This window comes from Mus musculus, chromosome 1 (assembly GCF_000001635.26).
Source record: "Mus musculus strain C57BL/6J chromosome 1, GRCm38.p6 C57BL/6J".
Classification (NCBI taxonomy): domain Eukaryota; kingdom Metazoa; phylum Chordata; class Mammalia; order Rodentia; family Muridae; genus Mus; species Mus musculus.
Window position 1 is genome coordinate 53,739,229 of NC_000067.6, and position 24,554 is coordinate 53,763,782.

Genomic DNA, 24,554 nt, shown 5'->3' on the forward strand with positions numbered 1-24,554 from the left:
TATGATTATGTCAAAACCAACCTTAAAACTCTAGGAAGAAGAGCTCCTTGTCCCTGAGGGAAAAACTAAGCTTGAGTTGATTCCTGCCCATACCACTCTCTTCTCCCCTTACCACCTCTCAGTTCCTCGGATGAGTCGGGCATTCCTTGCCTCAGAGCAAATGCTGTTCGCCCCTCCTGGAGGACTTCTTCCAATGAGAACCATGCTTATCAGATACTTTTCACACATTGTGATTAAAGAAGACCAACACTAATCAATCTCTGATTCAAGCGTAGCAAGTCACATGTAGATAGAAGCAGCCAGTACAATACCTATTTGTGTACAGTAAAGATGGATAATATAGAGACATGTGCACAGCTCTAACACCACATTGTGTACTACAACACATGTTGCAATGTAGAATATTATGCTACAGATTTCATTGACTTTGTGAATGTTTTCAGTTTTCAATCACGCAAAAATTAAAATTTATCTATTTTCAAAGAGTGATTAGCCTCCACACTTGCTATAGTTTTAAAATGATTCCTGGAAAATTTAGTTCCAGTTTAGTATGATCAAAGGGCAAAGAGCATACAACAAACGTCTTTTTAAAATGTATTGTTTCGTATACTTACAAGGCAGGAAGAAAGAAAGTCTAGGAGGTGGGAGGATGGCAGGAAGATGTGCATTAGTAGTCAGGAAAATCTGGGTGCTGGTGAATCCCAGGATCTGCTCATTAGATAACCTTGGAAGGTCACCTAACTGAGTCTCTGCTCCCTCAACCTTCCCAAGGAGAGTGGCATTTCATTTGCAGATTGGACATGTAAGTTCATGAAACAGCACAACTACAGGAGCCACATCTAACTCCTGACTCATGGCATACTTTAGTTTTCTTACCTTTATGTATTACATATCTCAGAACACAGACAATACTTTTCACATAGACATACAAACACCCATTCAGTAACAACACATGTTGTAAAGAGAGTTCAGAATGAGGCTGACTATTTACATCCAATATTGTGGGGTTGTTTGTCATGTTTGTTCAGGAATACTGGAGCAACGCCAAAGTAATTAAATCTCTAACAACTTTAGTAATATAAAAGTCCCAGCCATTGGCCAGAGTAATCACTCAACTTCTGGGAAGAAAGGAGACAGGGTCATTTGCAGTGTCTCATGCTTAACCATTAGTGTTAAATGAATTAGGACCAGAACGAATCAAAGAAGCAAACAGCTGATGGCTGCTGTTTCTGGAAGAGAAAGAAGCAGTTGGTGTTCACACAGGTTACAACAGCCAAAAAGGCCTCTCAGTAAATAGCCAGGCGCTTTCTCTACCTTTAAACTTGTTTTCAATGGTCTTTAGTCTGTGATTACTTAAATATTCATTTACTCCAGAGGCCTTTTTGTGCACCTCTTAGTTTAGAACCTAATCACGTTCCTATTCAATTGGGCTAACAACTAACTTCAAAGGAAGAAATAAGCTATAATATTTCATCCAGAAAATTTGACTTTGAGCAAGACAATATAAACAGTTAATTCAGTTATACAAATTATGAAATTTGGGTGTGAAATAACCAAGGTTTCCAGGGTGAAACCAGAGAAAAACAAAGAATCTTATAGGCTCATGTGTGATTATTGATTTACAGACTGAAGGGGTTAGGGTATACATTATACAACAGAACCTATTGTCTCATTTGCTCAGTAAGTCTGTCTGAAAATTTTCACCAATATAGTTTGTATTTGTTTGTCATTCTGCATAACTAGGCTGATTGTACACTTGCAACTGTGTAATTGGTGACCCAGTTGCATTTTACAATCTGGCTAGAAATATCGAGATAATTAGCATATATCTTTCCTTTGGTCTTTCAAAGGGGTATTATAATCGCTAAATTTAAATTCCTGTGGTGAACCACAGAGGGTGGAATCCTCTGAACTAATTATAAAATAATCCCTTTTTTCCTCTTATTCTAAGGGTGGACTACAGCATGGGTTGGCATAGGATTCTTCCTTTGATTCTGGCCACGTTTATGCTTGCTGTCTCCACTGGAAGGGTTTTTAAAGTTTCCTTAGTAATACATTCTAAGGAGAAGAAGCTATATACTTCATCAAGTTGGGAGATCGATTTACTTTTTATAAGAAAACCTTTTGCATTTCCATGTAAAAACATAGTATGACCGTAGGTATGTACGCGTGTGTATTTGTAAGAAAACCATATAGAAAAATATTGGAGATTTTTTTCATTGTCACAAACTATACTTGGTAGGAACTCAAAGACATAAAGAGACCTTAACTTTGAGTTATAGGAAATATCACAAAGAGGTAACATGCTAATGGAGGAGAAGCCAAGAGTGAAAGTTCTGGAAGCCCAGGCATGGCCAAACTGAGTCTTGAGCAAAACACCATGGCAATGACCTTCTCTCTAGGGAAGGTCTTTGGGATATCTTGGGACCATGAGAGCCAGCGCATGTTGTACCAGAATCTGCTGCTGATTCCTGACATGGATGTAAAGCATACAGAGCAGACTGGCAGAGAGGTGAAAGTGGTCTTCTCAGGTTCCCATCCGTTTTTCTAAAATGTGGTTGGATGACTCCCCACAGACTCACCTGTTTGGACACTTGGTTTGGACTGCTAGCAGCAGTCCTGGAAGGTTGCTGTAAGAAGTGAACTCCTAGAGGGTGGTCCTTGAAACTCTTAGCCTGTGTACACTTCCTGTCTATCTCGGCTTTCTTTTTATGGCTGACTCATACTCCTATCTCAAGGCCTTCCCTGCCTTGGTGGCTGTAAAGGCTAACCAAACCCTTCCTCTCCTAAATTACTTCTTGTCTGGCATTTTGTCACAGCAACAAGTAACTGTGTGTGCACAAAAATGATTCCAGTCTCACAAAATAATTTGTGTTCCATTCTTGGATAAACAAAATTTTGAATGCCACTGAACTCCATTGCTTTGCCATCTAGCACTGTTACAAGTGTCCATAGATGATGTCCAAAGAGCTGTTAGCTTTGTCAATGTGATTATGAAATATAGTTTATGTTAGAGATCTCATTTGGGGATTTCCCCAGGGCAAATTAAAGTTGCTGAGAAAGACAGCAGTAGAAGTCATGAGAGTGTGTGCTTGCACAATGTGCTTGGGAGCAGAATGCTGTGTCACACACTTCAGCCAGAATAAGAATTCGGGAAACAAAGATAATTGTGTAAATTAAAATTCTCTCAATTGCTAAGGTCAGGAAGCCTCAAAGAAAGCAGCTTAACTAAATAGAACTTTATTTCTATTGCATACTGGCAAGACAAGGAGATGGCAGCTTCCGGCACTTCAGTGACGTCAGTGGGTCAACCATGGCAGAACCAGCACCTCCCAGATTTCTTCATCCCTCCTTTCAAAGTTACAAGGTGATGAAAGTAGTTCACACATGAGATGTTGGGAGCCCTCAACACCATTTCTGGTTTTTCTCAAACAAACAAACAAGCAAACAAACAAACAAACAAAACAGAGACCACCCAACAGACATCCGGTTCATCTTCAATTCCAAGTGAGCTGGAGTAGCCACTGTGTTGGAGGCAGAAAAGGGAGCAGGGCTTGGCTATGGCTGACACAGCAGCCAATGGATAGTATTACCTTTAAGAACTTGCACTGAGATCTTATGTTGGTGGCTCCCGTGTTGTTAGACCTGGTTATATGAAATCTATTTTTCTATATCAGCAACATTTCTGTTCATGAGGTCTTTACACATTAGAGGGAATGCACAACATGGCCTATTGATTCCTGTTAGATCAGTGGTCTCTCCCCTTTCCTTTCTGCCATGTATCAAAAAAGCAGAGCTACCCCACCTAACCCTTTGGGTCCTGTTTTAGCCCTGGAAGCTCACAATGGACCACTGTCTATAAGATCCTGAGGTTTTTCTCCTTAAATAAGGGAACTAGGCAAGGGCTCACTCTAACCAGTAAATATCTCTCTCCTAAAAGTCCCTTCCCACAACATGCTCGGATATTTGCAAATAAAAGTTCCAATGGAAGACAGCAGTGACCTCCCCTCTAGAATGCAGAAGTCATTTTTTAATATGAGAGGGAAAAATACTTGTTGACATCATAAATTTGCATCATGAAGTTTGCTTAGCCACACTCTATTCAACTATTCAATCACAGACCAGGATGTTCAGTATTGGTGATAGACCATAACTGACTCAAGAATTCTTGGACTCTTCTTCTTTTGTTGGTTTGTGATAGTTTTCATATTATCTTATTATATTTTATTGTTATACTTTTTAAAAATGAATGAATGTATACAAACTAAAAGGTCAACAACTGAACTGTCACTTATGTCTGCTAGAAGAGGATAAATCAGTTTTCTCCAGTACACTGACACTGGGAGTATGAACCATTCAGGAGTAGTTGACCAATATATAAGGCACTCGACAGGTTTTTGGTTTTTTGGGTTTTTTTTTTGTGTGTGTGCATGTGTGTTATTTTATTTTGTCATAGATTAATGGGGGATTGTTTTGTTGTTTTTGTTATTTTATATTTTTGGGTGTGATTTCATGTTTTTAGTTTTGGAGGTTTGTTGTGTGTGGGTTTTTTTTTTTTTTTTGAGAACGAATTTAAAGTTGGGTGGATAGAGAGGGGAGAGGATCTGGAAGGACTTGGAGGAAAGGAAGAATATGATCCAAATATATTTAAATTTTAAAATACTTTGAAATAACAAAATTAATTTTTAAGAAAGACCCCTTCTGTTGCCCATTTTGCTAAAGGCTTGCTCTTCAAGTTACAATCCTCTCCACCTCCTTCAGTCTGTTTTCATCTATGAAAAAACCTTCTTCTAACAAGCCTGATCCCTCTACTTGTGACCATGGTGTCACCTCTCTTGCTGGCATGTTTTCATCACCAAGCACCTTGAAAGCCTAGGTACTGGCTGCTTACACTAAGTCGACTTCGCCCACCCACAACCATCCACAAGCCCTGTTATGCTAGTAGCATGGCTTAAACACTTCCAACTTTTATCTTCTTCCTCCAGATTTCTTGGGGGAAAATGATCTCTACTTATGACTGCTACTTTCTCCCTCTTGGGTTAATTACTTGTAAATTCTCCATTGTGTTGAAATTGATAGGCCTGATGAATGTTTCTCAGTCTTTCTAGAGGACCGCTTGTTGAGCAAAGAAAACTCAGAAGGGTCATTTCTCCCTTAACTGTTAACCTTACACTGCCCTTTTTAAGTTTATTTTTATGTATATGTATGTGTGCCTGTGTGAATTTATGTGTACGATGTGCTTGCAAGTGTCTGTAGAGGCCAGAGGGCATTGGATCCTTTGAAACTGGAGTTAGAAGCCTCTACGAGCAACTTGGTGTGGGCTCTGGTCCTCTGTGAGAGCAATAACTGCTCTTAACTGCTGAGCCATCTCTTCAGCCAAAGCCCATTCTCTTTTTGGCCTCTCCTCTATCTTAATCACATTAGGGCCAGGAGAACAAGTAAAACATCATTGTAATGAACATATAGATTGGGATTGACTAAATGTTCCCTTTTCTATCTTAATTCATTTTTATTGAAAACTTAATAATTCACATTGTTGACAGTTGCCTTTGTGATGATAGTTTAGTAGTTAAAGTGGAAGCTGTTTAGCTTACTAAACTTGCAATCTTTAAAAGATTTTTTTACATTTCAATTATGTCAATTTGTGAGTGTGTCTATGTGCTAGAATGCACACCTGTATATAGGTGCCCATGGAGGTCACAAGACTATGTTGGATCCCCTGGAGCTGGAGTTAGTTGTGAGCCACCTGATATGAGTGCTGGAAACCAGACTCAGGTGGGCAAGAACAGCAAATAAAAACATGTAACCACTGAGTCATCTCTCCAGCCCCATAACTGCCCTTTTAGAGAAAAACTTTGCTGACTCCAATATACATGGTCTAGACAATCTAGATCTAGACTGAAAACTGAGTGGTAGCATCAAGAGATGATTACAAGATGCAGTAAGGAGATATGAATTATAAGTTAAAAATGGGTGCAGTAAGGAACTACAAAAATTGAAATGACAGAGATCCCATGTGTGATAAACACGTAAGTGACACTACCTCAAGCAAGGGATGGTACAGAGGCAAGGGTCAAGATGTGGAGGGGATGGAAGGAGAGGGGTGATGTGCTTTTCTTCGGGATATGCCATGTTTGGGGATGCTTAGATTATACCCAATAGAAATGGTACCTGGCTTAACACCCAGGAGGAAATTCTGAGCTAAAAAGAAAATTCTGGAACCTCTTTCATGCCAGAACAAGATAATAAAGCCTGACCATTCAAGGCAAGGCATACCATTTCAAAGTTGCCCCCATACAGGCCTTTTTCATCACCACAGAATGAATTGCCCAGTTTCACATATCACTTTTTCCAGCACACTTCATAGTTAATCATGTACAGTTGGCCTCAGTATTCTTCAACTTGTTTACATTTGTTTCTCCCAACGTAACACTCCTGGTGCTTAGTGGACATTTGCAGAATACTATCAGTGATCAAAACAGATGCAAACTGAGTTCCTGTCTTAGAGGCTCCTTGCTCTTTGGTTGGCCTGAAGGACTGTCCTGTGCATCCAGTTCCTTGGTCTCTGCCCATGTTGCTCCTACATAGGAAGGATAGCTCTCTGTGTGTCAGAATGAACATCTCCTTTCTTGTACTTAAAATAAAGCTGGCTTTACTCGGATTTTGCTGAATATTTCCTGGGGAGAAACTGGTCTTATATTTTTCAGTGCTGATAAATTGTAACCTCCAGCAAGCCTGAAGCTGGCTGAGCCAGACCTCAACTTTGCTGCCACTAAGGAGATTACCTAGGGTGGAGCCTGCCTTCCTAGATCACTCTATTGTTCAGCCACTGGCGCTGTTCCTCTTCAAGATACTGCTACCTGCTGGGAGGTCACCGAGCTATTCCTGAGACTACACCCTATCCTGCACATGGTCATCTGCAGCTGGGCTCCAAGAATGAATTGGCGGGAATAGGCCTCCCCCTCCTTTATAAGGGCATTCGCCATTAAACATTTGAGCCTGGATCAGGAACTTGTCTTGGTTCCATTTCTCTCTCATCTGCCTAGTTCCCCTCCCTTTTCAGCCCCAGTTTGCCTCCCAGGTGAAACCCAGTTCATGTGAGACACAGGTCGGTTTCCAACAGTTTGGTGCCTAATGTGGGGTCTGAGGAATGGCAGAAAAACACTGGAGGAACGCTGCTTGGTAATGGAGCTCCACAGGAAGAAAAAGAATCAGAGAATTCATATTGGGGCACAGTGAAGCAGCAAGTAAAGTGTTGCTGGAGGTGTGGAAGATACAGGCTAAGGTTGGAATTCGGTGCTAACCCAACGCTGGATTCACTTAGGTTGGCAGCGAATTTTCAGAACTAGGAACTGATCAGGTGATTGTCTGCAGTTTTCAAAAAACTGCTTTAGGCAAGAGGAAAAAGGTTTAAATTAAATAATCAGGCAGATGTCCGCAGACGGGAGCTGCATCAGGCGGCAGAAACAGGGTTTGTAATAATAAAATAATATAGAGGAAAATGGATTTTGAAACTCTCCCAGAGGCAGAGAGAAATTTCAGGGAACACCCTGCCTTTTTCTCTCTAGCCCTTACAGCAGAAGTTCTCTGCCCTCTTTGTGTTGTCTAATGTCTGGTGCACCAGTCTGTTCACGTGTTCAGTTCATGTGTGTTCGTGTCTAGTCATCTGAATGTTCTGTGTTTCATGTTGGAAAATAAAGATGGCTAAAACTTTATCTGCTGGTTCAGCAAGAGAGTGACCACAGGCTTTAGCCAGGATCAGGCACAGCAGGAGGGCTCCTGCTGAAAAAAGTTTTTTGAGAAAGGGAGTCTGCAGCCTCTTAGTTTTGGGGTGAAAAAGCTGATAGATGTTTTTTTTTTTTTCCTGGAGGGTTCTCTGCAATCGTGATTATTGCATTTAGCTAATGACAAGGTGCTTTTTTTTTAATCTCATAGTTATAGCTAGAAAAATTGAAATTCTTTGATTGGTCTAAATTTATTAGACTCGTTTAGCTGCTTCATTTGGTTTTTTACTGGTCTTAGAGGTGTAATATGCTCTGCGTGTCTTAATCACAAGAGTATTAGCTTATTGGGTATGATCAGAAAGGTGTAACACTGGTTACTAGAAAGTTAGCTTTAAATTGGTAACTCAGGTTTGGAAGCTTTCAAACATGTGGCATAAGGCAAGCCAAGAGGCTGGGCTTCTAAAGATACTTCTAGCTGAGATAATATTTAATGTGATTCTTATCCTAGAAAGTAGAATTAAAGATAAGATTTAAAGCAATGTCTCTTTAATGAAGCATTGAAATCTGCACTGTCATGCATCCATAGGTATAAATTGGCAGCCAAATTTCACAATGTGGTAGTGAACTTTTAATGTTGATTCTAAGGTGATAAATTGTTTTGAAATTGGGTTTTGCTTCCCCAAGGTTGTAGTTATACTCTAAAATTGCAAAAGAAACTTAGAAATTCTAAAATCTGTCCTCACGGCAAAATGAACTATGCTCAGAGCAGCATCTGCGCGGCTTGTGTGACTTTCTTTTGCCTTGCAAACGGTGCCTAAGGAAGCTCTGGAAACTTGCCTCTCCTTGCCTTCAGGGAAAATTCCTTTTAGCTAAAAGAGCACCTTTGCAGATCTTCCCAGAAGTTCTATAAAGTTTAAATTCTAAGTTTATAAAAGGTCAATCAGGCTGTAGGATTTATCAGGACATTGTGATTTGACTTGCCTACTTCATGCAAAGTTATTATAGATTTAAGAGTTTGTTTTTTCCTTTACATTCTGATAATTGTAAAGAGTTTTGCTTCTAGTGAGCTTGTAATCACTGCAAAATTTTGCCTCTAGGTATGGCTGAGATGGCTTTACATTATGCAAAAAAAAAAATTTATTATCTCTGCTTCAATATAAGAAGCTAAGAGTTTGAATCTTTCAGTGTATATTGTTTCCTAAGTGGAAAGTATTTTATTAGCTAATGCCTCTCAAGGGAAGTTTACTTTAAATCCTTGCTCTCACACAAGGAGTTTTTAAGTTCTGGGGAGTAGCTGTTGCTCCAGAAAAGATTCAGAGGCAATATCTTTTTAATACTGAGGGTTTTAGCTATACTATAATATTGTGGTACAGAAAATCTAGAACGAAAAATTGATTTGCTTCAAAGTTTTATTTTCAAAAGCTTCCAGGAGATGTTAATTGGCTAAGATCTCACCACAGGAGAATTTAAACTTTTGTTAGGTGCTATTAAGTGAGACGCAAATTAATTGGCAAAGAACAAAAGGCTTTGCAGAAAATAAAGAAAGCTTTTATAATTGTTATCAATTATAATTAATGGTAATTAAATATTAGCTATGCCTACAGCAATTCTTTGGCAAAAGAAAACATTATTGTAAAGTCATTTTTCTTCTCCTCCCAGCTGACCATTGGCCCACTTGGAGCTGCTGCAGGGCAGGGCCTTGGGGTACGCAGCTTTCCCTGAGCGAACCTGGTACTGGCTGCCAGAAAGTGGGTGCCTTTGTAGCGAACTCAGGGGAGGGCCACGCTCACCATTGCCCCCATGAGGCTCTGCCTGTCCCTGCCAGGGGTAGCTGTATTCCCCCTCCGCCCCCCCCTCCCCCCCCCCCCCCCGCTAGAACTCAGGGTGCTCTGCGCCCTCACTCGGGTTTCCTGACCTACAACAGATTGGGCCGCTTCAGCCTCTTTGGCCTGAAAGGAAGGAAGACCGGAGGAGGGCGAGGCCAAGGTGGCATTCACCTCAAAGCACAGTTTTAACATCCTATTAAGGCTGCTATGGTGCTAATAAAGAATTGTAAGATAAATTCATATATTTTAGAAAACCTACAACAAAAATTGTGTCTTAAGAACCTGACAAAGTGTCTGTTCCTTGTTCATAACAGCAATTAAATTGGTTATTACAGAATATTAATATTTGATCTATTGCATACCATCATTTTAAATAAAATTGACAATCATTATCCCAAAGATAAGTTTAAAAATTGTTCTTATGCATGCTTCTGTATCTTCTATAAATTCATGCCTGCATGCATCCCATTTACTGTGTCTAAAAACAGCCCTTTTATGGGAGAAAAGTATATGTGAATTGGATCACACGCTTATTCTTTTGAGCTTCCCCGTGCTTCAACACAGATAATTAAATTGTGTGCTGTAAACGGTGTTTTAAAATGTTGAATAATCAAGCACATTATTTTAATCATACTTTTATCTTAGGAATTTTGAAATTTGGATATCAAAGAACTTAATAAATGCCTCATAGTATTTTAAAAAACAGACATAATCATGTCTAGGTGAGATGAAAAGGATCTACTTATTGGCATATGGCTTGATCCTGAACAGCTACCTTATTGGGAAAGAGAAAAGCATAGGTTCTCTTCACAGAACGATGCAGAAGCATGACGGCTAATTCGTGTGACAAACTGACAGGCGAGTTCGCTGAGTGCCCTGACTGTAGTGACAAGAAAGCTGAATTGGGTATATGTTCTTGACCCACCTTTGTTTGTCATTTTCCCAGATTGGACAAGCTAAGCTGCCTTGCTTCAAGATTTTTAAACCTTATGGGACATAGAACATTAGAGACTGTGTAATATGACTTGGAAAGATTAGTCACAAGAAAGAGTTATAGTGATTCTTCTCCTTCCCTCATTGTGACCAGTTATTCTAACTCAATCTTGGACTGGTCTAGTAATAATTCCAGTATTAGAGAATCCTAGGGAAGATAGCTAAAATCTTAATTACCTAGCAAAGTTAATTTAGAGCACAGCCTCCACTCCCAGAGAAACTGCAGCCTTTCTGAAATTCTCAAAGCCACTCCCCACCACACCAGGAGCTCTAAGTCTGAGCTTGATCATTGCTAATTTGCAATTGAATGGAGTACCTAGACTTCCCCAAAGAAGCTTCCATACTGTTGCTTTTCACTGTCTTTGTTTTTCAAGCAGGTTAGTCAAAGCCCCTAAGCCTGACTGCAGCAGGTGTGCATCCCCACCTCCAACAGCGCAGGTGGCAGTTATTAAATCTTCATGAGGAAGCATTCTAAGTACATATTGTGGCTTTGGTCTGAATTGGGAATAAGGTTTACTATGAGGGCCAGGAACATATTAAGGCTAGAAAGGCAGAAATTTCAGATATTAGCAATAGTCACTTGGACACTTGGAACACTGATGAATTGGCCAGAGATTAAAAAAAAATAACCTAAGTGCATTGAATCCCCTGGATTGGATTCAATATATATTCCTACTTGCTATTATTATTGGCACAATTTTATTAGTAAATCGTTGTGTTTCCACTCATCTTTAGAGTACTTCTGAGATCTGTAGCTACGACAAGGCAGGACATTCTGGAACTTTGGCTGAAAAATTTAAAAAAAAAGAAAAAGAAAAGAAAAGAAAAGGAAAGGAAAGGAAAGGAAAGGAAAGGAAAGGAAAGGAAAGGAAAGGAAAGGAAAGGAAAGGAAAGAAAAGGGGGAGAATGCTATGCACACTCCAGTGAAGTTTGCTTGGCAGGCCGAGAGGCCTGGGAGCACTCACGAGGCAAAGAGTTTCACGGAAACTCACCTCCTGGAACTTTGGCGTTCTCATACTCATACCTTATCCCCATGTTAGTCTGGTGTATGGATTCACATGCTCTCTTTTAGTATTATCTTATTATAAGTGCCTTTTAAGATTGAATTCTGACATAGCTAAGCCTTCGCCAGTGTTCCGAAGTCCTAGAAAGACCTTGAAGCTGACAAACTTGAAATTCAGTAGGAATTCAGTAAGGAAGTTACCTATTCAGTAACTAGTTAAGCATTACAAAGGACCAAGCAGGAATAGCTCAGGGCTAGTCTGCAGAGTGTTTACTTGAGGCAGTAACCAGTCTTACCCAAACACAATGGCCTAGCGAATAGGTGGGTTTACCATGAGAAAAGTTAGGGAATCCCACTGAGACAGGTTTCTTCACTAGGCCCAAAGAAATCAGGCAGAACTATAGAGCATAAATAAATTTACCTAGGCCTCCCCGCACATATGGAGGAGATGAGCAGCTTGATCTTCATGTGGGTCCCAAACAACTGGAAGAGGGGCTGTTCCAAAAGCTGTTGCATGTCTGTGGGATATGTTCTTCTAGCTGGGCTGCCTTGTCTGGCCTCAGTGAGAGAGGAAGCACCTTGCATTGAAGAGACTTGAAGTGCCAGTGTGGGAGGATACCCATGGAGGGCCCACCCCACTCAGAAGGGAAGCAGAGGGGATGTAGGGGAAGGATTGTTGGAAGGAGTTAACTGGGAGGGGGCAGTGAGCAGAATATAAAAAGAATAAACATAAAAAAATTAAAACACCTTCAAAGAAGACCTAATTCCAATTCTTCTCAAACTATTCCACAAAATAGAAACAAAAGGTACACTATCCAATTCATTCTATGAAGCCACAATTACTCTGATGCCTAAATCACATAAAGACCCAACAAAGATAGAGAACTTCAGACCAATTTCCTTTACAAATATCAATGCAAAAATACTCAATAAAATTCTCGCTAACTGAATCTAAGAACTCATCAAAAAAAAAAAAAAATCATCCATCATGATCAAGTAGGCTTCATTCCAGGGATGCAGGGATGGTTTAATATACGGAAATCCATCAACATAATCCACTATATAAAAAAACTCAAAGACAAAAAACACATGATCATCTCGTTAAGATGCTGAGAAAGCATTTGTCAAAATCCAACACCCGTTCATGATAAAAGTCTTGAAAAGATCAGGAATTCAAGGCCCATACCTAAACATAATAAAAGCAATCTACAGCAAATCAGTAGCCAACATCAAACTAAATGGAGAGAAGCTGGAAGCAATCCCACTAAAATCAGGGACTAGACAAGGCACTCTCTCCCTACCTATGCAATATGGTACTTGAAGTTCTAGCCAGAGCAATTAGACAACAAAAGAAGATCAAAGGGATACAAATTGGAAAGGAAGAAGTCAAAATATCGTTATTTGCAGATGAATGATAGTATATATAAGTGACCCTAAAAATTCCACCAGAGAACTCCTAAACCTGATAAACAGCTTCAGTGAAGTAGCTGGATACAAAATTAACTCAAACAAATCAGTGGTCTTTCTTTACACAAAGGATAAACAGGCTGAGAAAGAAATTAGGGAAACAACATCCTTCTCAATAGTCACAAATAATATAAAATACCTTGGCGTGACTCTAAGGAAGTGAAAGATCTGTATGATAAGACCTTCAAGTCTCTGAAGAAAGAAATCAAAGAAGATCTCAGAAGATGGAAAGATCTCCCATGCTCATGGATTGGCAGGATCAATATAGTAAAAATGGCTATCTTGCTGAAAGCAATCTACAGATTCAATGCAATCCCCATCAAAATTCCAACTCAATTCTTCAACAAATTAGAAAGGGCAATTTACAAATTCATCTGGAATAACAAAAAACCTAGGATGCAAAAACTCTTTACAATGATAAAAGAATCTCTGGTGGAATCACCATGCCTGACCTAAAGCTGTACTACAGAGCAATTGTGATAAAAAAAAAAACCAAAAACCAAAAACCAAAAAAACAAAAAAACTGCATGGTATTGGTACAGCGAAAGACAGGTAGACCAATGGAATAGAATTGAAGATCCAGAATTGAACCCACGCACCTAAGGTCACTTGATCTTTGACAAAGGAGCTAAAACCTTCCAGTGGAAAAATGACAGCATTTCAACAAATGGTGCTGGCACAATCATGTAGAAGAATGCGAATTGATCCATTCTTATCTCCTTGTACTAAGGTCAAGTCTAAGTGGATCAAGGAACTCCACATAAAACCAGAGACACTGGAACTTATAGAGGAGAAAGTGTGGAAAAGCCTTGAAGATGTGGGCACAGGGGAAAAATTTGTGAACAGAACAGCAATGGCTTGTGCTGTAAGATCAAGAATTGACAAATGGGACCTCATAAAATTGCAAAGCTTCTGTAAGGCAAAAGACACTGTCAATAAGACAAAAAGGCCACCAACAGATTGGGAAAGGATCTTTACCTATCCTAAATCAGATAGGGGACTAATATCCAATATATATAAAGAACTTAAGAAGATGGACTCCAGAAAATCAAATAACCCTACTAAATAATGGGGTACAGAGCTAAACAAAAAATTCTCAACTGAGGAATATTGAATGGCTGAGAAGCACCTGAAAAAAATGTTCAATATCCTTAATAATCAGGGAAATGCAAATCAAAACAACCCTGAGATTCAACCTCACACCAGTCAGAATGGCTAAGATCAAAAACTCAGGTGACAGCAGATGCTGGCAAAGATATGGAGAAAGAGGGACACTCCTCCATTGTTGGTGGGATAGCAAGCTGGAAATCAGTCTGGCGGTTCCTCAGAAAATTAGACATAGTACTACCAGATGATCCAGCAATTCCTTTCCTGGGCATATACCCAGAAGAGGTTCCAATTTGTAATAAGGACACATGCTCCACTCTGTTCATAGCAGCCTTATTTATAATAGCCAGAAGCTGGAAAGAACCCAGATATCTGTCAACAGATGAATGAATACAGAAAATGTGGTACATTTACACAATGGAGTACTACTCAGCAACTGAAAACAACGAATTAATGAAATTCTTAGGCAAATGAATGCATTAGGGGATATCATCCTGAGTGAGGTAACCCAATCACAAATGAACACACATGATATGCACTAGCTGATAAGCAGATATTAGCCCAGAAACTTAGAATATCCAAGATACAATTTGCAAAACACATGAAACTCAAGAAGAAGGAAGACAAAAGTGTGGATATTTTGCTGTTTCTTAGAATGGGGAACAAAATACCCATGGAAGGAGTTACAAAGTTCAGAGCTGAGAAGGAAGGAAGGACCATCCAGAGACTGCCCCACCTGGGGATCCATCCCATATACAACCACCAATCCCAGACACTATTGCAGATGCCAACAAGAGCTTGCTGACAGGACTCTGACATAGCTCTCTCTTGTGAGGCTATGCCAATGCCTGGCAAATACAAAAGTGGATGCTCACAGTCAACTATTGGATGGAACGCAGGGCCCCTAATGAAGAAGCTAGATAAAGTACCCAAGGAGCAAATGAGGTCTGCAACCCTATAGGAGGAACAACAATATGAACTAACCAGTACCCCCCAGAGCTGTGTCTCTAGTTGCATATGTAGCAGAAGATGGCCTAGTCGGCCATCAATGGGAGGAGAGGTCCTTGGTATTTAGAAGATCATATGCCCCAGTACAGGGGAATGCAGGGCTAGGAAGCGTGAGCTGGTGGGTTGGGGAGCAGTGTGGAAGGAGTGAATAGGGGGCTTTGGTGATAGCATTTGAAATGTAAATGAAGAAAATAGCTAATAAATAAAGCCAAAGAAAATTGACATTCCATTACTGATTTCAGTTTAACATAATGTTGACATACTGAAGTGCTGTTCTGTGTGCTGGTCCTTATACTAGAGGACTGTGATGTTCCTTGTAGAGAGATTTAGTGTTAGACAGGCCAGATTCAGGAGTTGATACTTTTAGCCATGAGTTCAGCACTAATGATAAGCATAGGTTTTTGTTTGTTTTTGATTTTATGAGATAGGGTCTCACTAGGTAGTCTGACTAGTCTAGGATTCACTATACAGACTAGGCTGGCCTTGAATATGTAAAAGGTCCTCCTACCATCTCTCTGGTGCTGGCATTCCAACCATAGACTACTATTTCCAACCAGTTCAAAGTTAATATATAGCCTCGAAACAGCAATACATTTAAGTAAGGTTATGTGCAGACTTTCTATGAAGTACAAGCACTTAAACAATAGGACACCATTCTTAGTTGGTGATGAAATTTCAGGCTAGCAGAAATAGATAGTTCTAAAGTGCCAAGATTTGCAATTGCTTCTTAGAAGGTTATTTAAACTCTAGCCTATGAACCATTTGTAACCCATCCAAAACAAAGGAGCAATGAAAAACATTGAAAAATCTATTACCAGACACCTGGCTCAGCTGACATTTTCCACAAGTAACGCTGACTCCTTCTAAGTCCTTAGAGATTGCTTAATCTCCAGTGTGGTTAGAATTCCACTGTTAACTGGGTACACTCACTGGGGAAGTAATTAAAAGGACAAACCCATTGCCTTCTATGCACCACAGGTTCCAACCCCACCCATGCAGATCCATCCAAAACAGCAACTTGAGTTTTGTGGGCTATCACACTTCAGGTATGCCTGATGCTCAGAGGGGCTCTCCAGCATCAGGACAAATGACACATCTTAATAAACTTGTTCTTCAACCTTGGTGGGGACAAGAGTAACTTAAGGCAGCTTCAGATTAACTCTCTCAGAAGACATTTATTGCCACACTTCAACATGGGAAATTTGTAAATTTGCTTTTATGGAAAGACTGCTTTTTTATTGTGTGCAACCACTAGCTACTCTTTTACAATAAGCAATGTCCCAAGGAAAGGTATGGGAGTTTACAACCTGGTAGCCAATTAACGAAGGGGAACACACAAACTATCTCAGGATTCCTCAGGGGGAAAAAATGTATATATATAGACAATAAAAAGTGGTTTTAAACAAATGACTTAAAATTAAATTTTCAAATGCTTACTTTTGGTGAGTGGCATAATACTTTTTAAAGTTTTACAATAAAATATCACTGTTTGGGAAAGTAACCACATTTCCTAATGACAGACTAATGACATTACCTGAATTAACACTGATGGAAAGTATACAAGTAATAATTTACCAACAGCTTCTCAATTTCAGAAACACAAGAGTTAAATTTAGCATCTTTAGTGTTTGGCTTCTTGGACCAACAGACTACTTCTTAAAGAATGTATGGGCATACTTATTATTCAGATAAGAGGGCTCTTTTGGCACCTGAGTTGAACATAATACACAAGGAAAGAATATCTAACATGAAGTTGTTTAAAGGCTGTATTTTATCTATCAATACATATATACATATACCTGTACACATACACATATGCACACACATATACAAAAGGCAAACAACTTTTCCTTTAAAAATAACAGATATAAAGGAACTCAACCTTTAATCAAACAAAGACAGCAATGCTCAATTTAAATAGTTTAAAGTTATCTAAAGAATTTGGAATTTTAGTAACAATTTCAAGAATTTACAGGTTGTTAGACTAACACCCACTTCAATACACAGGCTTTTAATTTGTTTTGGCAACGGAGTCTGATAGAGTAGCATATTTATGAGATCTGTTATCTTAACATGACATTATTACAGACCTTAAAATGGACACCAGTGGGAAATCTCCAAAGCAGTCCCTAGGCCCCTCCCATCAGGACTGAACATAGATATTGACCACGGACAACACTGAACACTCCCATGTGTTGTGTCCAGCAGAACACACACAAAAGGAGCCCAAAGATAGCTGCATGTCACACCTCCTCACTCACTAGAATTTCACACAAGAATTCCTGAAGTGCCTATGCTCTAATGATGGGCTTCTATCCTGAGACTTAGGAGACATCCAACACTAAGTCAGCTGCCAGAACTTAACATTTCCCTTTATGAATATGTCTGACTGAAACTAGAGCATATTCTGTACTATCCAATTCTCCTCTACTCTAATCATTCTAGAAGACAAAGGCCTCTTATTTGCATATCCATCTTCCAGATCTTATTAGATCTGATATATGATGCACGTACAAAATACATGAGCTGGAAATGATGTCGAGTTTTGACTCGGTTTGCAGAGAAACAGCCTGGATCAACCCTGCTCTGGTTGACTGTGTCCTCTCACCGAGCACATGGCACACAAAGAAAATCTTACAGTTTCAAGCTATTATTGGTAACTGGGAAATACTTTCAACTATAAACTCTCTCTGGAGTATTTATAAAGCAGTATATGTTGTGGTTTACCCTTGACAGCATTTCCCCAAACAGATTCTCTGTAATAGAGTTATGGTATAGGGCTTACCTTAGAACCTACTAAATTCCTGTTTTCATTTTTTTTCAACTTTTACTAACCATAATATAACCCATTTTATAAGTCTGACTGAACTTGAGTTCTTTCAGTTGCATGTGTTCTCTTAAACACAATTTACATTTTTTGTCATATACTTAAATATTTTCCTCTGCAAAACAATTTCAGGACAAGAAATGATATGCTAGCCAACAGAAGCCTAGCATTTAAACTGTTCCTTAAGTTCTTCTAAGCAGAAGTGCATTTATAATATAAACATAATATATGAAGCTACAAACACAATCTCACACCAGAGATTTCAAATTTCCGAGTCAGTCCAGATGAGTCACAGAGAAAAATGCTAACAGAACAAATCTGGAACAAGTTCATGGGGGCTGGGCAAGGAGTCATCGAATCGAAATCTTTTAGAAACTAAGCTGCCATCTTCAGGGATGTTCTCCTTGTCCTCCCGGGCTCCACAGCTCCCATTACAGGAGGACTTGGAGGTCTTCTCTTCAGAGGACCTGAGAGTCAGATCCTGAATTTGAGAGGAGCCTGAAGTTTCCTCAGGATGAAACAAGCTTCCAAAGTCCCACTGCTGCAGCCATGAGTGGGATAGGCAGGATTCTGCTGTTGGTCTTTTCCTTTGGCAGAAAGCAGAGAAGGAAAGGTGAGTGCTCAAGGTAAGCTGAGCATGTCTTCCAAGAACACTTAAAAATCAGCATGAAGACAGCACGTACAGTAAAGCCCAAGCAGAATGAGAGATACAGCTAACTTATTAAATGCTTATGTATACGGCAGGGCTATTTCACATGCTTCTAATTATTGTAATGAGTTCACAAATAAAGACATCATGCAGGTAGATTAAGTAGCCATTCTAACAAACATTTGCCCAGTCACAAACTACTCATCTCTCTGCATAGTTAGAATGGCATGCTGAAGTCATGGGGCTTCATCTAGGGTTTACACTTTCACTGTCAGCTACATTTTTATGCACTTATCCATCACATGTGCACAGACACACATGGAAAGGAAAGAGAAAACTGTGACAGGGTTGAAACTAGATAGACAGTTAACCTTATGTCCTCTTTCATGACTCATGTCTTTAGCCTGCATTCCACCCTTCCTCACCACTCAGTAGCACCCTTTCTTGCTCTCCTTTCTAGATGTTAGACCATACATACACTTTGAGCTCTGCACATATATACATACATGTATATATTATAATCTAAGATCTGCATATGAGGCAGAACATATGGGTCTTTCCCTTTAGTTTGAGGCACCTCACTCAATGTTCTACTTTCTAAGTTCACCCATTTTCCTGCAAATTTCATGATTTTTCTTTACAACTGAATAATATTTCATTCTGCATATGTACCACACTTTCATTAACCATTCACCTATTGATAAACATTTCTATTGGTTCTATTTCCTTTCTACTATAAATAAAACACCAGTAATCACAGATACACAAATATTTCTATGGTAGGATATAGAGTTCCTTTGGGCCTATGTCCAGCTAAGACATAGCCGAGTCATATACTATTTAATTTTGAATTTAAAAAACCTACAAGTTGACTTCCACAATATTAATTTGCACTCTCACAAGCAGCAAATAAGGATTCCTCTATCCCTACATCCTTTCCAACATGGGCTATCTGATTTCTTGATGATAGCAGCTCTGATTGGTGAGGTGGTAGCTCAAAGTAGATAATACACCTTAATTACCTTTTTACATGAATACAGAATTAAAGGTATTTTATCACTCTTCCATCCTCGTATACCACAATCTGTCTAAGCAGATACCTATTGGTGCTTCCAAAATCTTGATGTTATAAACAATGACCTAATTAATGAACACTAAGGAAAGGCTTTCTAGGTAATTAGTTGACCATCTCCAAAGTATAAACTTATTTTTTTATTTTGAAACATTGTTTTAGGTCTCCTCCTAATTACCTCTAATATACAAAAATACCAGGACCTTCTAGAAGATTATAGAAAATAATTAAGTTTTTATAGTATTCAGGATGTACCTTTTAAATTTTGACTTTTCTTCCTTAATCTTTGTTATACGAACTAGTTTTCAGTGCTAGGGATCGATCCTAGGGCTTCACACAAGTGAAGGAAACTCTACCATTTGGCTTCACCCTCAGCCCATAGAATCCATGCTGAGTAAGGTGAGACAGAAAAAATAACTATTCCCATAGATACCTTCTTGGAAGTACAACTTGGAAAACACTAGCCAATGACAATGACTGCCTGTCTAGCTGCTCTAGATTTTTAGATTCCTGTATTATAGAATAAAGACTTGCATTATTTTCAAATTCTTTCAATTTGGAAAACCTTTGGAGGAACTATAAATCGATAACTAATTTTTCAGCATTTATGCTTTAAAACTGCAACTTAAATCCTGAAAAGGAGCCAGGCGTGGTGACGCACACCTTTAATCCCAGCACTCGGGAGGCAGAGGCAGGCGGATTTCTGAGTTCGAGGCCATCCTGGTCTACAAAGTGAGTTCCAGGACAGCCAGGGCTATACAGAGAAACCCTGTCTTGAAAAACCAAAAAAAAAAAAAAATCTTGAAAAGGTAGTCTTCAATGATATTTAGCCAATACTTTGAATTTTAAGATTACTTTCTGCTATTCAAAAGAAGGAAAAACATTTATAAATTCAAAGATTAAACAGTAATCACTTGGTAGATAGATATTTCTAATCTTTTGTTTCTGTATATAGTTTTTTTTTATAATTAAAGTAGTACTGTGTTTATTATAGAAAATTTAGAACATAGGCAAAGACTATTTAAGAAAACAAAAATGGCTTATAAACAGAAACCATATTACTCTATATAAAATAAGTATTTATGCCTAATATATACCTTGAAAGAGTTGTCTGGAATTAAAGTAATCCAATAAAATATTTAGAAACCTATTTTTTTATCTTGCAGGTAAAGAAACTGAGTCCTCTAGGAGAGCATCTGTCAAACGAGAAGTCTAGAAAGTGAGACCACTGGCCTGCAGGCTGCAGCTCTAGGGCTTCTTAAACAAGAGCTGTGCTTTTATTGCCTCAAAACTGCCAATAATCAAGGGTCTGGAGCGAGGGTCCAGTACTCTCTTCCGTTAATTCTACGATGCACTGCATGTTTAGTGCATGCCAGGGTGAAAGAGACTCTCTACTTCCAGGATGTCTGCTTTTTTTAAGCAATCAAAGTTTGAACATTTTTACATATAAAATGAAGCCACTCATGAGTATACATTTATTCCTTTAAGATCTGGTGTTCAGTAAATTCTGCCTGTTATGTAACAGACCAATTTAACTAGAAATCATTCACACTGACATCCCATTGTAGTAAGCCATGGATTAGCAGTTGGTTGAGAAAACATTTACTTCAAATCTTACCTTCATTCTAAACTTCCTGTTGTAAGTTATGGCTTTTTTTTTTTTTTTTTGCTTATAGATACATATTTGCTATTTAATGGACTTTTATATCAACTTTATTTACGTTTTATCAATGTATAATTTTATATAACCTTAAAATGTACCTTTCTTGTGACTTTAACAGTAATTTTCTTTTACTGTCATTTTTTAATTTTTTAAATAGGTTTCACTGAAATAATTCTATACATGCACATAATAGGCTTTGTTACTGAGACACCCTCCCCGCTGCTTCCCCATAGCCCCACCTGCTTTCCTAGTAGTTCCCTTCAACTTCCTGAGAATCTCGCAACAGTTTCCAAACACAGGATAAAAGAGCCATAAGTGACATTTTGGGTAGAATGCGTCTTTAGCAGGCACACATTATTTGGTTTGTAATAATTTAATTAATAATTTAATAATTTAAATAAGGCCATTGCTTACTCTGGGTTCTTTACTAGAAGGCTCTGGATGAAGTCTGTGGCCAGCTGTGAAACTGATGAAAACATTTCTTCTGAATAATCTACATTCACTTGAGAAATATTCAGATATGTTTCTTGATTATCTTCTCCTACAAATGGTGATGTATGAGTTAACAACATATACGCTATTATGCCAATATTCCTGAAAAACAAAGGAGGGAGAAGGAAACTTAAAATGCATCAATTTAACAGTATTTATAGGCAGTACAATTAATAGTCCACAAGTCTGGCAAAGTTTAAAAAATACTTAAAATGACTTCTAGAGATTACTGTACCACAGAAACAAAAATAGTTGTGTTACATTTGCCTCACCAAGAGAACAGGGAGTCCACAGATATGTTACATATAACTTAAACATAATCCATTGAAAATATCATTTTATCTACAGCCTTCAGTACAGACACTTGTTGGTCTGCCCCATGAGAGCCAGGGTTCTGTGAAAAAGGCTACAAGTCTGACAAAGCACAAAGCTGGCTGGGTAGAACTTCTCAAAGCTGTAAATATGTCAAGAGCAAGGCGGCCAGGAACCAGAACAAATCAGCACAGTATGCTTTACACGTGGACTTAGCCATCAGACCTTTTGTGCCACTACAAACCCATTAGCTTCAAAGACAATAAGGCTAAACTCTTCACTTGGACTACGAAGTCAGTTGGTCTCAACAGAAGTTCCAGTGCCAATACCTGTGCTGCCCCCTGTGAAGGTCTCTCTGAGATGGCTGCAAACCCCATTATTCCCTACAGGTGAACCCTTAAAAACTTAAGCATCTGTGTGCTTCTGACCTCATTCTGTTCAGCAAATACTTAACTCTTCTAGACTGGCATAGTTAGGCAGGGCCTCATGTTTTGACTGATGTGTCATCCTAGCTTCCTGAGCAATTTACTTGACTACAGAGTGTGTGTCACTGATACAGGCTGGTTCACTCTTACTCAACTGAGATGATCAATGGGAGGGAGTTTCTATTTCTATGTCTCTGGCTCAAGAGCTTACTGAGAAGTAGGTAAAAATTCTTCAATGGTATCTTTTGAATAAAATTTTTGAAAGAAAGCCTTAGGAGAGTCAGTGGGCTAGCCAAGTCAGCTATCTGAATTGGCCCACCCCAAAATCTGTATCATCTGTGAATGGCTGGAAAGCCTGAAAGGGTCAGTCCTGCTGTCCCAACACTGCAGGATTTCCATGACACAGGGCAACAACAAGATAACCAAGAGGTGTCGCAGTGAGGATCCAATATTGTTGGAAGCCAGAGACCTCAAACCAGACCAATGACTCATTGCAATGAACATATATGCAGACAGAGGGATCTACTGTGGGACACACTGTGACACACTACAGCTCCCACAATGAGATGTTTTCTATGCTTTGTTTGTCTGTTTGTATGTATGTGTTTTATTTTAGGGGAGGAGGTTATAAGGACGATGGGTAGAGATGAGGGGATGTGGAGATGAGTGAGACAGGGGTAAGTGATGTGAAATTCACAAAGAATCCATAAAAATATTAAAGCTGTTTTCTATAACCTAAGTATATATTATTCAATTTTGAAAAATGGTTACTTAGGTCACCAGTAGTCTTACCACATATCTGTTGCTGTGGTAATGGGATCATAGTTGAGGATTTCTGGAGCTGAAAGAGAAAATTAAGGCTCAGCATAGGCAAACTTTAAAACATGATTATCACCTCACATTAAATTAGAAAGAACTTGATTTGTCATAAAAGGCAGAGTAATATAAACTCAGTAGAGATTTAGTAGGGTTTTAATTACTTTGAAATTAGACATTAAGACATATTTAATATTTGAAAATCTCATGAAGAAGTGGGCAGTGGACCAAGCCAGTGCTGTCCTAGAGGAGCTTGAGGCTCTGCAGTAGGAGAGCCAGTGCATCCCAGATGACCTCAGGAAAAGTGTTAGGAAGAAATGAAAAGGCAGGAGCACAATCTTTACAAGTATAGTTTTATTGCTTTTTACTAACTTATATTATCTTGTTGGCTTCATGTAAGCTTATCTCTTAAGGGTAAAACAGATCATGTTCTTAACATGTTTTCATCTCTCCAAAAAGAACTTTCTCACCTCTAACATTCTCATGATTCATACCTTTGAATTATATATGTTCAGTGTTCCCAAGCTACACATGACCTTTTTGTATATTTTTGTGAACTATGTTATTATTAACTATAACTCTGTAGTACAGGACACTATAGCCATATTAGCATTCAAGAGTTAGCGATTTTCATTTCTGGGATATAACTGCCTAGCTCATGAGACCTGTTCTGTTTGCCATTATCTTTTCAATGGAAATATTCATCTGAACAATAACAGAAGGTAAAAAAAAAAAAGATAGCTATCTCAAAATATTTGATGCTTATATGCTTTTCACACATCTTAAGAGTTTGTTGTATGAATAATCAAATTTGTTAATTTAGTACATCATCCTAGATTATCTCATCATCTTTTCTGGTATCTTTTTGCCCAGAAGCCTCTTAACAGTCCTATTAGAAACCCTCACATTTGAAAACAACAGCGACAAACACTGAGCGGCCCCTGTGAAACCAAAGGCTGCACTGTACACAGCTCGCTCTGGCCAGGAGCAGACAGAAGCAGATGTAAGAGCCATTGCAGCGACCTCAGAGGCTCTCGGACTGCTTGGCTCTGTTTCTCTCATCGCTATCTTTTACCAATTTGCTACTGATTTCCCTCTTATGCTTTCCTCTTCTCCTTACATACAAAGCCAGTATAAACACGTACATACGTTTATACTTAGCCCATGTCC

At 38.9% G+C, this 24,554-nt stretch overlaps 1 protein-coding gene and 1 long non-coding RNA gene across 3 annotated transcripts in view; one reads left to right on the forward strand and one right to left on the reverse strand.

Moving 5' to 3' along the window:
* Positions 1–21,717, forward strand: part of Gm32311 — a 60,620-nt gene extending 38,903 nt beyond the window's left edge. The window contains exon 5 of the long non-coding RNA XR_373404.3: positions 20,843–21,717. This is a non-coding gene — a long non-coding RNA (predicted gene, 32311). The remainder of the gene's footprint in view (positions 1–20,842) is intronic.
* Positions 16,284–24,554, reverse strand: part of Stk17b (serine/threonine kinase 17b (apoptosis-inducing)) — a 29,726-nt gene continuing 21,455 nt past the window's right edge. For both annotated transcript variants that reach the window (XM_006496359.4, NM_133810.3), the window contains 3 exons: positions 23,361–23,409; positions 21,754–21,933; positions 16,284–18,542 (listed from right to left, as the gene is read on the reverse strand). In XM_006496359.4, coding sequence (XP_006496422.1) covers positions 18,260–18,542; positions 21,754–21,933; positions 23,361–23,409 — 512 coding nt within the window. In that variant the 3' untranslated portion in view covers positions 16,284–18,259. The remainder of the gene's footprint in view (positions 18,543–21,753; positions 21,934–23,360; positions 23,410–24,554) is intronic.